Source organism: Cydia pomonella, chromosome 1, assembly GCF_033807575.1.
Source record: "Cydia pomonella isolate Wapato2018A chromosome 1, ilCydPomo1, whole genome shotgun sequence".
In the NCBI taxonomy this organism is placed as follows: domain Eukaryota; kingdom Metazoa; phylum Arthropoda; class Insecta; order Lepidoptera; family Tortricidae; genus Cydia; species Cydia pomonella.
The window spans coordinates 46540201-46557165 of NC_084703.1; the positions used below are offsets into that span (position 1 = coordinate 46540201).

The following is a 16965-nucleotide window of genomic DNA, read 5'->3' on the forward strand; positions in this document are numbered from 1 at the left end:
CATTTTCCTCTCTGGATATTAACATTTGTAAATATTTTGACACATTTTGGTGTGTATCAATCACAGCTATTTTTTTTTTCGAATTTCTAATTATTATAATAGTTAGGAGCATTTAAAAGTTTGTATGAAATCTGTATTCGCTCCTAATTATTACAATAATCAAAATCGAAAAAAGTCAAACGTAGGTGCATAGCTATGGTTAATATACATCAAATTATGTAAAAATATTTTCCATCATGTCAATATCCAGAGACGAAAATGGGGACTACGTTAGTATGGGGAAGTGGTCCCATTTCCTTTTAAAGTTATTTTAAACTTATATACTTCATTTATATTCTATATTTACCGAAGAAGCAGTAAAATAACGTCTTATCATTATATTATGTAATATTTAATATAAACTTGCTTTTGATATTGAGGGTATTAATAACTTGTGGGGTACTTTGGAAACGAGTGGCGATGTGAAGTTATCAATATAAGTACCCTCTTACTTATATTCATTGTTCTCACATTTCCGTGGTTGTTCATTTGCGATGGAGTACGAAGGTCAGTTTTAAAGTGATTTTATTTATTATTATTGTAGTTCGTGGGCCTTTTATTGCCACGTCGTCGACCAGGCATTGATCTATTGTGACAGCCCTTTAAAGTTCATTACTGATGCCCGTTGAAGTCCAGGAAATTCCAGATTCTTTGGGCCGTAATGTAAATTTTAAAGTCATGGTTGAACCACAAATATACGCATATGTTGTAAACGACGTGACATTACAGACAAACGAACGTATGCTGCATACGGAACTGGCGTGTATTGGCTTTAAGATCGGAGTTCTTATAGTTCTTTGTTTTGTGCATTCATTTGTTCTCATTTGTACTTTATTTCATTGTATTTTAACCTGTCTTATGTACACTGTTCTTTTATAATTACACTGATATTATTGATAAAGTAAGAAACAAATAGATTACATCACCATTATATCACTTATGCGGACACCGTTCATAGCAGTGACTTGGTTGCCCTCAAAAACAAACTGTTTTCTACTTAACTTGGAGAGTAACGGTTGGTGAGAAGCTATTTTATTTCATCACTACACTACTGTGTGTTTTGTGTTTAGACACAGTATAAGGAAGTTGTCTTTTTAGAGAAAGTAGTCCAACTTCGAACAATTTATTTATTATTTGTAAAGCAGGCATGCAGTTGAAAAAACTGATAATGCCTGTATCCAGAGTCATCAATAAAATTTTCAGTGTTGAGTAGAATTTGCATTGTGCGCATCTAATTTATTCTTAAACTCATTGACACTTTTTTATTTTTATAATCCTCGTTCGAAATTCAAAATCTCGGACGCATTAACTCGCTGGCGACGGTCCGCCGTCCGCCCGGGCGCGCCACTTAGCAAACATACCTTAAAAAACATGCTTTAAATATATTTTTCTTAATAATCTTTAATAGACAAAAACGACAGCATCTGAATTTAAAGAACTCTATTCCATTTTACGAGATGTGCTAAAAAGACTTCCGAGTATTTTAAGTCCCGAATCGAGTCCTTTATTAGGTCTTTTTATGCGCAACTCAAAAGGACTCGGTCTCCCGAATAAAGACTCCGACTTATATAGTTTCATCTAAATAATAATAGCAATAAAGAAAGTAAGCGTTATACCTAACCCATGAATTTTAAATGAAGACAGTGCAATTTTATATGTGAAAGGACCCAAGGCTCTACAAAAGACTCTGATCTCTAATAACAAAGAACTCAAGCTTCGACTTAACCTTTTTAACGCCTAGAACACTAAATAGGTGTTATGGCAGTTACCTTCACACTTTCGAGTAAGGTTTACATTAGTCCGGGAGCGTTTGAGTGATGTTTATGTTTTTTTTTTTTTTTAATTTATTACGAGCATTGGCAACTAGGCCATCAGCTCAAGCATGAAATACAAAAGTAACATAAGTTTATGTTTATGACATAAAGCGTTCAAAGGGTTAATCATGATGTGAGTCTAGATAACACCATGGAGTCTTAAAGCAGAGGACTCAACGGACACTAGTCTTAACCAACACTAGATGGATGAATGTGTTATTAGTGTTATAGTTCGTGTCATCCACAATGACGCGCAGATTTGTCTAATCTAACCTTTATCGACATGGTATTAACACGATATCTATAAATAATATTACTCAAATTTGTAAGCTCAATAATCCAGATGACTTAATTCTGTCTAATTATCTGATAATTTCGTCATTGATCTTAGCGAATTATTTTATAAAACAGTACCACTGACACTGAGTTTTTGTTTTTGATTGCCTAGCGATGATAGACATATTGTAATCTATCTTTCCTCAAAGGATAGTGTATTTCTAAGTGTAAGGCCTGTGTGGACGTTAAAGTTGGGCGTTAAACAAATGCAAACGTATAGGAGCGGCCTTAGTGCACGCTGCTCACAGCACTTATGAGCCCGACGCCACGCTGCACGCCCCGACGAGCGAACGGCCACTCAGACTTTACACTAAAGGTTCCCTTTAAAGATAGTTTTTTTTTTCAAGTAGGCAGGCGCGGATACAAGGGGGGGGCCATAGGGGCAATGGCCCCCCCCTAAAACCCTGGCTCTCACATTACTAAATTGAGTAAATTTTATTTTCTGTGCTAAAATATATGATTTTCTCAAAATGGCCCCCCCCTAAGCCAAATCTTGTATCCGCGCCTGCAAGTAGGCATATTACAATGCGCTTATGAACGTCAAATAAAGCTGCGCCGGCTCTAACCCTACACCTCTGACCCGAGAAGTCTTTCAATCCCTCCTAAATTGTAGGAGGGTATCCCAATATCGGACCGACAAGAAACTCGGCGGGTCACATCTTTTCAAAAGATTGCATCTTATAACTAACATGCATTCTATAAAAAAATAAAATTTAAGTACTTTCTTATAGAAATCTGATGCACTAGATTGCTAATGCAGAACGTTATCATTGCCAAACATCCCTATCCATGATATAATCGCTTATTTTATAGTATGCACGCAAAATGAGTTTTTTCTCAAACTTGTAATGAAATGTTGACATGACGTACTTCAAATTAGGTCCGGAAATACTAAATATCAGGTGCGATGAGTGAAGATGATATGTAAAGGAATTTCATACAGCCTTACACACCTAGGCCTGTAAAGCGACCTTCTTTTGTTTTTAAACGTCAAATTATGGCACGTCTTGGCATTCAACCATAAAAAAAAATGAACCATACGTACTATTCTGCTATATGCTTTTTTTTTGTCTTTTTTGCGTTTTTTTTTCTTTTATTTTGTTTGTTAAATATTATGTATGGGTTTCGAAGGGGAACAAAAATTTCATTATTTTTGCGCCACGACGCACTGTTTAGGAGATACAGCCCCATAAAGTTTTTTTTTTAGTCATGCAGAAATCAATATAGGGCTGTATCTCCTAAACCGTGCGTCGAAGCGTATAAATAATAAAATTTTTGTTCCCCTTCAATACCCCACACACAGAATACCTATCACATTAGGACATGAAATAATCATCAACATCATCATCTTTTTTTTTTATTATTTCATTGCTAGTTTGAGAAAAGCACTATACAAATCTCGGCGAGAAACGGGGTTGCCGGCCGCGTATCCCTATCCCCTATCGACCTCGCTATGCGCTCGGCCGTCTATATCTACTTGGCCTGCAACCTTTCGTTTCCCGTCCTCTAATAGTAATGTACTATTGCTTATCAACAGTTTTGAATTTAGAGTCCATAGGCTCGGTCACACTTTATAATGTTACGTAACACACGTCTAACCTAACCCATCTATTGCAGACAACGCCATCGAGCACTCCGACTATCGCGCGAAGCTCGCGCAGATCCGGCAGATCTACCACCAGGAGCTCGACAAGTACGAGAACGCTTGCAACGAGTTCACCACCCACGTGATGAACCTGCTGCGGGAGCAGAGCCGCACGCGGCCCATCACGCCCAAGGTCAGTCGCCTTCCCTATTACACACAGATGTACAATGTAACAGTCGCGGACTTTAATTGTGGAGCCACTTTGGCCTCAAGCAACAATTTGGTTGTGAATACTTTATATATATATATAATGTCGGTGGCAAACAAGCATACGGCCCGCCTGATGGTAAGCAGTCTTCGTAGCCTATGTACGCCTGCAACTCCAGAGGAATTACATGCGCGTTGCCGACCCTAACAACCCTCCCTCCCCTCGTTGACCTCTCTGGCAACCTTACTCACCGACAGGAACACAACACTATGAGTAGGGTCTAGTGTTATTTGGCTGCGGTTTTCTGTAAGGTGGAAGTACTTCCCCAGTTGGGCTCTGCTCTAGATCTGGAATGACATCCGCTGTGCTGTGCCCTACCACACTAAGCTAGACATTTAGTGTGACTATAAGCTATGTGGACTGTTACCAGCCGTTTCCACAGCGTTCGACCATCTCATACATGCCACTGACCGTGATGATTTGGCAGCTTATTAATCCTGTGTCTGTATTCGTAGGAGATCGAGCGCATGGTGCAGATCATCCACAAGAAGTTCAGCTCCATACAGATGCAGCTGAAGCAGTCCACCTGCGAGGCCGTCATGATCCTGCGCTCCCGGTCAGTACAATACCATCGAATACAGTACCGGCCAATAATATATCACCTTTATGTGTTTTTGTATGAACGTGTATAGAGTAAACAATATTAAGGTGGTTCGATTTTCATACAAAAAACAATCGCTATTTATTAATTAATTACACAATATTATTACATAAATAGTTGCGCATCTATCTACTTTCGAATATTCATTTGCGCTAAATTAATAGAAAAACTTTGTTTCATACAGAAATCATGCAATAATCAACGTTATATTTTTATAAATTTTACTCATGTGTGTGTGACAAATGTCGTGTACAAATACATTGCGGCGTTGCCACTCCATGCTTCGGACGGCCATCGGCGCGACGTTGCGATGTTTGACACGTTTTTAGCTGACTCTGTCGACACTGACACTCAGTGTGACCAGGCGTACGATAATTGTCGTACATGTACGATAATTTGGGCCCCGGTATGACATAATGTTCCAAAGAGCATTATCGTACACTAAAGTACTATAATTTCAGCCCTTGGATGATGCCACCTTAAAAGTCTAGTAATTTGAAGCAAAATATGACACTTTCTCTCAGAAATAGGCTAAAATTAGTATATTTTGGGTGTTCGGCTCCTTGGTGTAAGTTTAAAGTTTAAAATGTCTGAATTTCCTGTATACCGTTTGAGTCTATCCCAAAAATACACAAACATAAACAGATTTTTTGCGCAATTTAGACGAAAATTGTCTTTTTTTTATTATTAATTGGAAATTTAAGCTTATTTTGCTAGACATTTTTAGGGGCTGCCTTTTTGATTAGCGTACGATATTTTTTTCAACGGTAGAATAATATTGACACTCAAGTACGATAATTCTCTTCCGCTCGCCTGGCAACACTGCTGAAACTTGACAGGACCTGGGGGCCTACCGCGAAAACCTAAATTCGCAAATTGCGGGGATCTTTCTCTTTTACTCTCACTAAGACGTAATTAGAGTGACAGAGAAAAATGCCCGAAATTGACGAATTTCGATTTTCCCGGTAGCCGCCCTGGTGCTTGACGTACTTGATAGAAAACAACGCTGCCGCATGTTCTGAATTGTGATTTTATGTGTTTTTGGATTGAAAATGATAGGGACGTCTAAATCAAGTTACAAGTAGTCTTAGTCTAAATCAAGTTACAAGTAGTCTTAGTCTAAATCAAGTTACAAGTAGTCTTGATTCTGCCAAACATCTCGAAGCCACATTACTAAGCTATAACTTTAAGCTCCAAATTAACGAACCTACACGTATAACTGAACTATCGTGTACTTGCATAGACAATATAGCCATAAATTTTAATATTGAAGACACTCCTAAAGTTCATCACTTAAATTTATCAGATCATTCTGCACAAATAGTTGAAATCCCAGCCAACATAAAATTAATTCCAGATTCTTGGTATATTCAGAGACGGGACTATTCCAAAACAAACTGCAACAAATTCCGAGAATGTCTCAATAGCTTATCATTTGCTGAAGTTTTAAATTGTAACGATTGCAAACTAGCCTTTAATCTTTTTCACAATGATATACTCTTATATTTCAAGCTTTGTTTTCCTTTAATTTCGGTTCGGGTGAGATCAAATAAAAGGTTGAACTGGGTGTCCAGAGGAATAAAAATTGCTTCTAAAACTAAAAGGGACTTATTTATGCAATTCATTAACACAAAAAATAAAAACGACAAAAAGAAACTTAAGAGTCATTACAAAACCTACTCTAGAATTTTTAAGAAGTGCATAAGGCAAGCACAAAAAAAACAAAACACAAACTTAGTCTCCAGTGCCAGGAATGTAGCCCAAGCAACTTGGAACATTATAAACGCCAAACTAGGTAAAAATAAACCCAACCCAACGCTAGGTGACATAAATTTTAAAGGAGAAACGCTTAGTAGTCCACAAGATGTTACGAACGCTTTTAACAAACAATTTCTAAACATTGAGGAAAATGAATCTAATAAACAGGATAATTTAAAAAAAGACAACATCAAATACAATAGCTCTACCATCTACTTAAAACCAACAGACCAATTTGAAATAACAAAGGTCATAAAATCGTTACGTAACTCGAAATCATGTGGTTATGACGAGCTTATAACGTCTGTAATCAAAGAAAATGCGGAGGTGTTGGCTTTACCACTCAGCCACATCATTAATCTTTCAATGATGCAGGGTACGTTTCCAGAAAAATTAAAGATTAGTATAATTAAACCGGTCTTTAAAAAAGGCGATAAACATGTTTCAGATAACTACAGACCTATTGCATTAATTCCCATAATATCTAAAGTATTTGAACGGGTGATGTATTCTCGAATGTTGAATTTCTTTGATAAGTTTCATGTCCTGTCTGATCGTCAATTTGGCTTTAGAAAAAACAGGTCTACAACTTCGGCTATAATTGAGTTGCTAGAAGATATTGCTGAGAGCAGAGAAAAAGGTTGCCCGTGACAGCAATATTCATGGACATGTCAAAAGCGTTTGACTATGTCCAACACAATATTCTATTAAACAAATTGCATAAATATGGCATACGTGGGATCTGTGCTGACTGGATAGAATCGTTTTTAGTGAACAGGCAACAGTTGACCGAAACTACAAAATGTTGTCCTAAGACTCAAACTGTTGAAAAGTTTCAATCTGACATTGAAATTGTAAAACAGGGTGTTCCACAAGGCAGTATACTTGGGCCGCTATTATTTCTTGTATATATAAATGATCTACCTAATATTACTAAGCACAAAGTAACTCTGTTTGCTGATGATTGTTCCGTTGTTGTTTGCTGCAAAGACCCTGCTACTTACGAATTTGAAGTAAATACTGTTTTCCATGATATCAATGTTTGGCTAAATAATAATAAGTTAAGAGTTAATTTAAATAAAACAAATTATATGGAGTTTCATGCTCCTCAGGGTAACCCCACAAATATTGAGATTATGTATAAAGATGTAAAGATACAGAGCGTAACATCTTTGCGATTTTTAGGCGTTATGATAGATTGTCACAATAGTTGGGAAGTCCACATTGAACACATAGTTAAGAAATTAACCAGGTTTATCTTTGCTCTACGTAGATTGAGGAATATCGCTTCCAGTCAAGCAGCGGTATCGGCATTTCATGGCCATATAATGTCCAACCTCCGCTATGGCATCATCTTATGGGGCAATTGCAAAGACATTGACAGAGTTTTCAAGGTGCAAAAAAAATGTGTAAGGGCCATCTGTAGCGCCCGAAGTAGAGACTCATGCCTGCCATTGTTTAAAGAATTACAAATACTAACGGTCCCTTCTTTATATGTATATGAAATCTGTCTTTATGTGAAAAAAAATCTACACAAGTTTAAAATACAAAAAAGCAATCCGAGAATAACGTCCAAACTCCATGGTTTTAATTTGTGCTATCCCATTGATCACAAAACAGCTTACTTTAGAAAGAGTGTATTTTATATGTCTATTCACACATTTAACCACTTGCCTAATGAAATTAAAATACTTGAACTACCTGAATTCGGACGTAAACTTTATAAATGGTGCTTAGACAAAGCTTACTATAAGATAAGTGACCACTTTATGCCGTCGAGTTAGTATGACATATTATTTGTTACCAATAATTTTATTCGTATCACATGTAATACCTATTTGTATAATTATTTAGCTGTAAGATTAGTTTTAGTATTAACATTGTACGCCGCATCGCGGTTGATTGTGATGATTCTACCCTAACATAATTTTAAGATCATTGTAACTCACAATATGACAATAAAGATTTCAATTTCAATTTCAATTTCAATTTCAAAAAATCATCGATATTCTGGTCCGCGAAAAACCAGGAAAAGTGTAACTGTAATTGGAGTCTACAAAAATGACCAATTCATAGAAAATATGACCTAGAAACTAGTTCATTTTTATAAAACTCAATTTTGCCCGAGATTATACTTAGGCGAATACCTAAGGGAGCTAAGTGTATTGATCTTGAATAATTAGTTGGCTAATATATGACTCCAACATGATATGGACATTTACATCATAACTATTATACCTACCTAGTTGGTGACTAAGTTCTGTTACTCGATTTCTTTCTTTCTTCCTAGCGTTGTCCCAGCATATTGCCACGGCTCAATGGAGCCTGGGGTCCGCTTTGACAACTAATCCCAAGATTTGGCGTAGGCACTAGTTTTTACGAAAGCCACTGCCATCTGACCTTCCAACCCAGAGGGTAAAACTAAGCCTTGTTGGGATTAGTCCAGTTTCCTCACGATGTTTTCCTTCACCGAAAAGCGACTGGTAAATATCAAATGATATCTGTTCTGAAGTTCTGTTACTCGATTTGCAACCTCTTTATTCCCGTTAAAACAAATGCTACCGAAAAAATAAAAAATGGCATAATGTGGTGGATTTGTGAGCTATAATTATATACCACACATAACGCTTATCTCGTCGTATCTATAATGAATTGGGGCCTAAAAGAGAATCGTATTCCAATTTTTTGAAACGCTTGTATTACTTTCTATATTAACTAAAAGTTGCCTTAAAATTCAGCTTTTATACTAAAAACGGCTTTAAATATGTTAAATTAACAAAATATATTTTGACAGCTGCTTTCGCGCCCAAAACGCTCTTTGAAAATTGTGTGACGTCACAGTTTATGGTTTGACACATAACTACATACACACGTAGAAGATACGAACTGTCAACTAATATTTGTCATTTGTTGTTAATCGCCTAACTGTCAACAGTGTCAATCCGAGAGTTGTGACGTCATCAGAATCTTCAATGACGTTTCGAGTTTGGTCACGTGACGTGTGCCAAAAGATATTTTAAATTCAATATTTACAAAAATATGGTCATTACAGGTCCCCTAAAAGTAGTTTAACGTGTTATTATAATCCAAAAGAATTTATTGGGATACAATTATGCCCTAAGATTTGTAGATGGAAACAACCCTATTGCGTTGCACAAATGTGGGCACCCGCCAAACATGATTTTGGGTGTGTCATACTCAGGGCTAACACAGATTCATTTCTGTGAAAAAGGTGTGAAAACCGGAAACTGGAAACCGTTCTCGAACCAATAGTGAAGCCCTTAAGCCACACCCTATTTCAAAACCAGCCATGGATCTTTGAACAAGACTCAGCTCCTGCACATAAGGCAAAAACAACTCAAGCCTGGTTTCGAAGGAACAAAATTGACTTTATTGCCCACGAAGACTGGCCGTCCTCCAGCCCGGACCTTAACCCCCTGGATTATGCCATATAGCAGGTTATTGAGGAGAAAGCCTGTGCTAAACCCCACACAAATCTTAACTCCCTCAAGCGGGCCATAGTTAAGACAGTGACGGAATTAGACATGACAATCGTGCGTGCCGCTATTGATGACTGGCCTCGTCGTTTCAGGGCCTGTGTCAAAGCCAGAGGAGGCGATTTTGAATGATATTGTCATATGTGATTCCTGATTTTGTGTACTTCATTTTACTTATTATTTTATAATATATACTTTATTAAACTTTCGTTGGTATATTTTATGTAGATAAAGATTATTGCAGTAACAGAATTTAATAACCAACTAGGTAGAAAACAATGCAATACATAAACACATAAATTGGATATGATGTGATCCGTTGAATGAATTTGACAATAAATAAAATAAATAAATAATTTTCTATCCCTAGGCATTGTGTGAAACTTCTAGTTGTGTCAAAATATCGGGAAATCAATAATATAAACAAACATGGTAAATATCTCATTTCTTTTTATAATGGTTATAAATAGAAGGCCATGCAATTTTGTAACTCACTGTAATTTAATTAAATGTATCGTAAAAAAAGGTTTTAATTCTACTGTAAAATAGTACCTACTTTTTTAAAGGCTGGGCAGTAAGGGAAAACAGCGTTTTTTTTTTTGAAAAAAATACCGGAAAATCTGACTTACAAATTTGGACTTTCTTAGGTTCATTCTACTTAGAATCTTCTCCACCCTAGCATTAAAAAAAGATATCCTAAAATATCCATACCATTACGTCACATTTTATGTGTGAAAGAAATTTCAGTGTAAAACTAAAATTTCAATACAAATTTTCGGGTTTTTATAGCACGAGGATTGATTATGATTATGCTAGTGATTCTGAGTTGGAAGAACCCAAAAATATCATGATGTGTGAGAATCAGATTTTTAATATTTTTATGGAAAAACGCTCATATTTCTCATAAAATAATTTATTAATAATAGGTACTTGATAATACTGATAACAAAAAAAAAAAGAGTCTCGAACCCACATCCTCTTGCATGTATTTCCACGTACATACCGCAACGCTATTGAAGCCTACTCACGCTGTGCCAAATTGTCTACTACAAGGATCCCAGTAAGACTGTTTGAATGTGTGAGTGATACTTAGAAATAGAGTCAAGAAACATTCTGTCGACATTGAGGGGTAGTTTTTGTACAATGAAGTGTTCAATGTTTGTTGTAATAGTTCAATATTTATTTAAAGAGTGCGCTAAACATAATTTACAGTATAGAAATACCAAAGACCTACTCCACAAAAAAATTAAAACTCAAAATTTGCAATTGTGGCGCCATCTAGTGAGGTTTAAGCTTTGGGTAACCTAGTCGAACCACCTTAAGTTAGTTTGTGGGTTACATATTTTACTAGTCATTTTATATAAATATATGATGAATACTAATATGAAATACTGTGAATGACAATAGTAGACATTACAATACAACCCTCTATGAAAAACCGGCTAAGTGCGAATCGGACTCGCGCACCGAGGGTTCCGTACAAACCTGTAGGTATATATTCGTATTATGTAGGTTTCGCAATTTTTCCTTTGTCTGTGCTATAAGACGTTTCTTCCTACCAAATTTCAAGATTCTTAGTTCACGGGAAGTACCATGTAGGTTTCGATTCCCTTGCGAGTGTCGAAAATTCGCGGCATAAACGGCTGTATCTTTTGATTGCGTTGGCTTAGAAGATTGATTTTTTCACAGCTCCAAGGGACAGTAGACCTTAGTATTTGATATGAATTCTAGCTTGATACCTCCACGCGTTTCTGAGAAAAAGGGTCTTGACAGATGGACCAACGGACGGACGGACTACAAAGTGATCCAATAAGGGTTCCGTTATTTCCTTTCGAGGTCCGGAACCCTAATAACCATTATATGAGACCAGTTTTTCTCATCGCTCGTACACAGGAATACTTCTAGACCTAAAGTAGTGAGGTGGTCACTCACAAAATAAATAAAAAATATACCGGTAAAACATGGAGGTGATATATTACTGGCCGGTACTACATCATCAATATTATTAAGGTTAATGTGTCGAAGACCGGCGTTTATTGTACGGTATAGACCGTCAAAGGGCAAAACTCTCGTATTTGTATACAGTACCTGGGCGACCGAGCTTTGCTCGGTTATAACTATTTATTGTAATATGGTGGTCTATAGGTGATAATCTTAACTACATTTTTTTACTAAATTAAACTTGTCTAAAACAATAAAAATTAAAAAATTATATATAAACTTGAACATATAAAAAAAACAAAAGTTAGTCACCGGGCGAGATTCGAACCCGTAACACTCGTTTAGCAGTCCGCGTCTTAACCCGCTGGACCAGACGGACAGTGGCCGGCAACACGAAATTAGCGACCATATTCTGCGTCGAAAGAAAAACGCATGAAAACTCGAAAACACGCGTTTTCCGAAACATAAGACTAACCTAGATAGATTGTATACCCCCAAAAACCCCCATATACCAAATTTCAGCGAAATCGTTAGAGCCGTTTCCGAGATCACAGAAATATATATATATATATATATATATATATATATACAAGAATTGCTCGTTTAAAGGTATAAGATATAGCTCAGACTCGGTTAGAATGAAGAGCTTCACTCTTTTTGCTCTGTCGACCTGCTGTAAGCGGAGTATGTGTACAATTGTATTGTTGCTATTGTCTTACTCCCCCTTATCCATTAAATTTTATCCCTTTCTAACAAACATAAATTGCCAAAATGACAGATAAGTACAACCGATTATTAAGAGATTGTTAGACTGGACAGGCGTTTTTTATGTAAATTATTTCTTAGGCGCAAAATACTGTGAGCGTTTTTCCCTTGAACGTTTTAAGACTTGAGAGGGAGATTACCTTTATGAACATTTGGGATTAGTTTCTAGTAGGCCTTCAATCTTCGACCTAATTTATAATGTATATTCTATTTTCTCCTGTAGTTTCTTGGACGCACGCCGCAAGCGCCGCAATTTCAGCAAGCAGGCGTCTGAGATACTCAACGAGTACTTCTACTCGCACCTCTCCAACCCCTACCCGAGCGAGGAGGCCAAGGAGGAGCTCGCACGCAAGTGCGGGATCACCGTCTCGCAGGTATGAACACTGTAGCAGGCGGCCGAGATACTCAACGAGTATTTCTACTCGCACCTCTCCAACCCCTACCCGAGCGAGGAGGCCAAGGAGGAGCTCGCGCGCAAGTGCGGCATCACCGTCTCGCAGGTATGAACAATGTAGCAGGCGGCCGAGATACTCAACGAGTATTTCTACTCGCACCTCCCAACCCCTACCCTAGCGAGGAGGCCAAGGAGGAGCTCGTGCGCAAGTGCGGCATCACCGTCTCGCAGGTATGAACACTGTAGCACTTGTAGCAGGCGGCCGAGATACTCAACGAGTATTTCTACTCGCACCTCCCAACTCCTACCCGAGCGAGGAGGCTAAGGAGGAGAATATTCGTATTCATTTATTCTCAGGCAACTAAGTATGGACTTACATATTTTACTCAAAAAGTAACACTTAACACGATTATTATTATTGAGAGCTTGTAATTTCCCACTGCTTCATTCCTCCTGGTTCAGTGCAATCTCTGGCAATTCCTAACCACTTCCAGTGCCAACCGCCCCACTTTCAATACAAAATGAACCCACCCAGCGGGTTCTTGAAAGTGTTAAAAATAACATTAAACACTTGACACGTGTGCAGGTGTCCAATTGGTTCGGCAACAAGCGCATCCGCTACAAGAAGAACATCGGCAAGGCGCAGGAGGAGGCCAACCTGTACGCCGCCAAGAAGGCCGCCGGTAAGGGACAACACTACTTACACCTGAGATACATTTATAAGTTTTACTTGCGTAAGTACGGACAAATCTACTTATTACTATGAGATTATGATATTCATCTCTCATTCTGTTGTACATTTGGTGACCAGATGGCCCGTATTTTACGGGTTGTCCCGTATTTCTGGCACGAATTTTTCAATGTCCCGTAATTTTATGATTCAATGGCATTTAATGATAAAAATACGTATTTGAATATTTATTTTCTCGCACACAGCGGTGAACACCGCGCGATCCCCGCGAACGCATATTCAATTATTTCACATTTTCCTTGCCAGATAATATATAAGTTGTTGTGTTTAAATATATAAATTATTTTTTTAAGTCTCCCATTAAAAAAAATACCAATTGTATAGCTTAATTATTATGCCATATTTAAGTAATTAAAAAAATGTTGTATTTATTATCAACCTCGTATTTTAACCTCGAATCCGGAAATCAGATCTGGTCATCCTAGTATAGCTGTGTCCGTACTTGCGTAAGTAAAACCTACAAGTGTGTCTAAGGCCTTACAACCCGCCATTGTAAAGGTGCGAACGCCCCGCTAGCTTGCCTTTCGCGAATACACGACGTCACTTCCCGAGGAAATGAGGAGATCCCTGAACTTAGCAGATCGTTCTGTGTATTTTCAACCGTTATCCAAATTTGACGAGGTAAATATGGTTCGTGTCATCCACGATGACGCGCAGATTTATCAGATCTAACCTTTAATAACATGACATTAGGAGTCAAGGCAGGCGTCGTCGTGAATGACACGATCTACATATAGATAAAACTGAGTAACTTTTACCACAACTCCCATGGCAAAACACCTGAATATATTTCTTCGCGAATACTGTGTTGGTACCTTTTACTACTGATACTACTGGTACTAACTACTGGTACTAACTACTGGTACTGGTACCTGGTGGTGGTATAACTGGATCAGGAATGGGCGTTGGGTAAATTCCCGAACGGGATAGTCTCTTACACCAGGAGTGGCAGAGAAAGCGCTATAATTGTTTTGCCTTGTCAGTTTAATTTTTTGTGTACCCCACCGTAAATTATAGTATGGTTTATGGTGGGCAACAAATAACCCGACCAAATTACGTAGGTTGTTTTTAGTATGTTGTCAGGAATGTTAAAACGTGTTTTTAATTTGGTCGCATTGCGTGTGTTCTGTCCCTCACGGGCCCACGCGTACAGCATATATATATATATATATATATATGATTCTACCATCCTATTCCCATAGTACAAGTTGCTCAGTATGACCTTCATATTCAGTTCGGAAAATATCGCTATGGGTTGAAATAACAGCCTGTAACATGCCTCGCCCGAGGTAAAGATGTGAGACCGCAATGCCTCGGGTAAGTCACGTGTACACACTGAGCTACTACGCGCGGGTGTATTCTTGCGAAGCCTATTCTCTCGCGCTCTGCACACAAGTACTTCACATTACGCTACAGATCTGCAAATTGAGGAAACTTTCAGAATTTTCTTGAAAAATTTATGTTAATTTATGTTTCGGAAACTTTCAATCCCCTACAAAAAAATGATATATTTCTGAAACTTTGCTATGTTTCCTTCGGCACATGAGTATACGTGATGCAAGCAGTACGTAAGTGTTTCGCGAATGGCGCGTTGGCGGAAACTAGATGTACGTTTAGCCCTCTAGTCTGACCGGTGACGAGAAAGCGAAGCGACTAGTGAATATTTTCACATGCAACAAATCTGTAAATCCAGTGTGAATAAAAAAAGGATTGTGTGGTTTTATGAAACCACGGTAAAAGTGAAACTTTTTTTCACATTATAGACATTTAACAAAAAAAATTCGGAATAATATTCCATTAAGGGTATAAAAATCGCTTCATCAATCTTAATTTTATACTTGGATAATGGGAAATGATAAAAGTAGACTATTTCTCCAACAACATTTACATTAAACACTCACAAAAACTAACAAAATAGCGTGGAGCACTGGCACAGATGAGTAATGTGTGTACGGTCAGCTGATGCGAACTATAGGCGCCGCCATATTGGCCTCGGCTGCTCTGACGAGCGCCCGTCACTTTATCCGTACTCCGCGACCGACCGTCACGCGACATGCAACACACAGACGAAAAAATTTGAGACGAAGTAATAAAAGTTTCACTTTAATTAAAATTAAAATCGCTTGCCGCTACTTGCTTCTCGCTAAACGTCAGTAGGGTAAGTAAAGTTGTATATGTAATTATATAAACAGTAAAGTGATGGTTTTCACACAGACCTGTCCTGGATCGGTGCAGCGCGCGAGCGCTCGCCCCCCGGCAGGGCTACTTCAAATTACAGTAAACAATAATGATCAGTCATACTAAATATTTTTCTAAAATTACCTTTAAGAAGTCTTTGACGTATCCCTGCATTTATAAACTGGGGGATTCCATTAAAGTGTCCCTTGCGAACGATGCTCTTTTGATTTTACGGTGAAAAACCGAGTTGCCTCTAAGCCGTAATATATTGTGACAGGGGGTATTACTGCAATGTTCTGCCGCCAGAGTGCAGCACTAGCACCTATCCTAAACCGTAGACAAATTTATACATACTATGCCTTAAACATATGGAAGGTAGGTAAGGAATGCAGTCTCCACAGGCAGAACCGTTGCAAAAGTGTACAGTTGTTAGCTATAAATAATAGTTCCAGAGTAGCGCTAGAGTAGCTACGAACCTAGGCGTTCTTGACGGAGCGAAGTGCGTAAGTAAGTAAGTGTTTTATTTGCAAATATAGGTAGAGTTACATTGGTGGTCAGTTTATATATGTACAGTTTCACTATATTTTGCCAAACGGCGTACAAAAACATTAAACTTAATACTAGAAACAAAGCTATCATGCTCATGCGCTGTCTATGATTTGTTTTTTTTTTAAATATTCTAGGTATTGTAGCGCCACCTATTTAAGGTTTTTTAACGGCCACTTTTCGGTACATGGAGATTTCATTCCTTACCTTCCATATTTAAACTGTTTTTTGACAGGGATACACATAATAAAATATGATATTGATGCATCAAGGCGGTTTGTTTACATAGGGCCAACCGTGAAACGCGAAACTCTAAATTTCGTTATCTGCCTCTTTATCGCTCGAATATGGAAGAGTGATAAAGAGGTTAGATATCGAAATTTCCACGTTCTTGTTTTGCGGTAGACCCTCAGAATGTGGTAGTGGCGCCCCCTACGCAGAGTTTCGCTTAATATTCCCTATTAAAAGATTAGCGTTCGTAAAATACACGTT

General features: G+C 37.9%; 1 protein-coding gene across 4 annotated transcripts in view; it reads left to right on the plus strand.

Annotated features, from left to right (window-relative positions):
• Window positions 1–16965, plus strand: part of LOC133525344 (homeobox protein extradenticle) — a 28560-nt gene that overhangs the window by 3952 nt on the left and 7643 nt on the right. For 2 of the 4 annotated variants that reach the window (XR_009800561.1, XM_061861630.1), the window contains exons 3-7: window positions 3807–3967; window positions 4498–4598; window positions 12828–12978; window positions 13585–13681; window positions 15964–16026. Coding sequence is in view for 3 of the 4 variants with exons in the window: in XM_061861630.1 (XP_061717614.1) it covers window positions 3807–3967; window positions 4498–4598; window positions 12828–12978; window positions 13585–13681; window positions 15964–16026 (573 nt within the window). In the remaining variant the exon portion in view is untranslated. The remainder of the gene's footprint in view (window positions 1–3806; window positions 3968–4497; window positions 4599–12827; window positions 12979–13584; window positions 13682–15963; window positions 16027–16965) is intronic. The other 2 variants (XM_061861641.1, XM_061861644.1) reach the window with 1 other exon arrangement.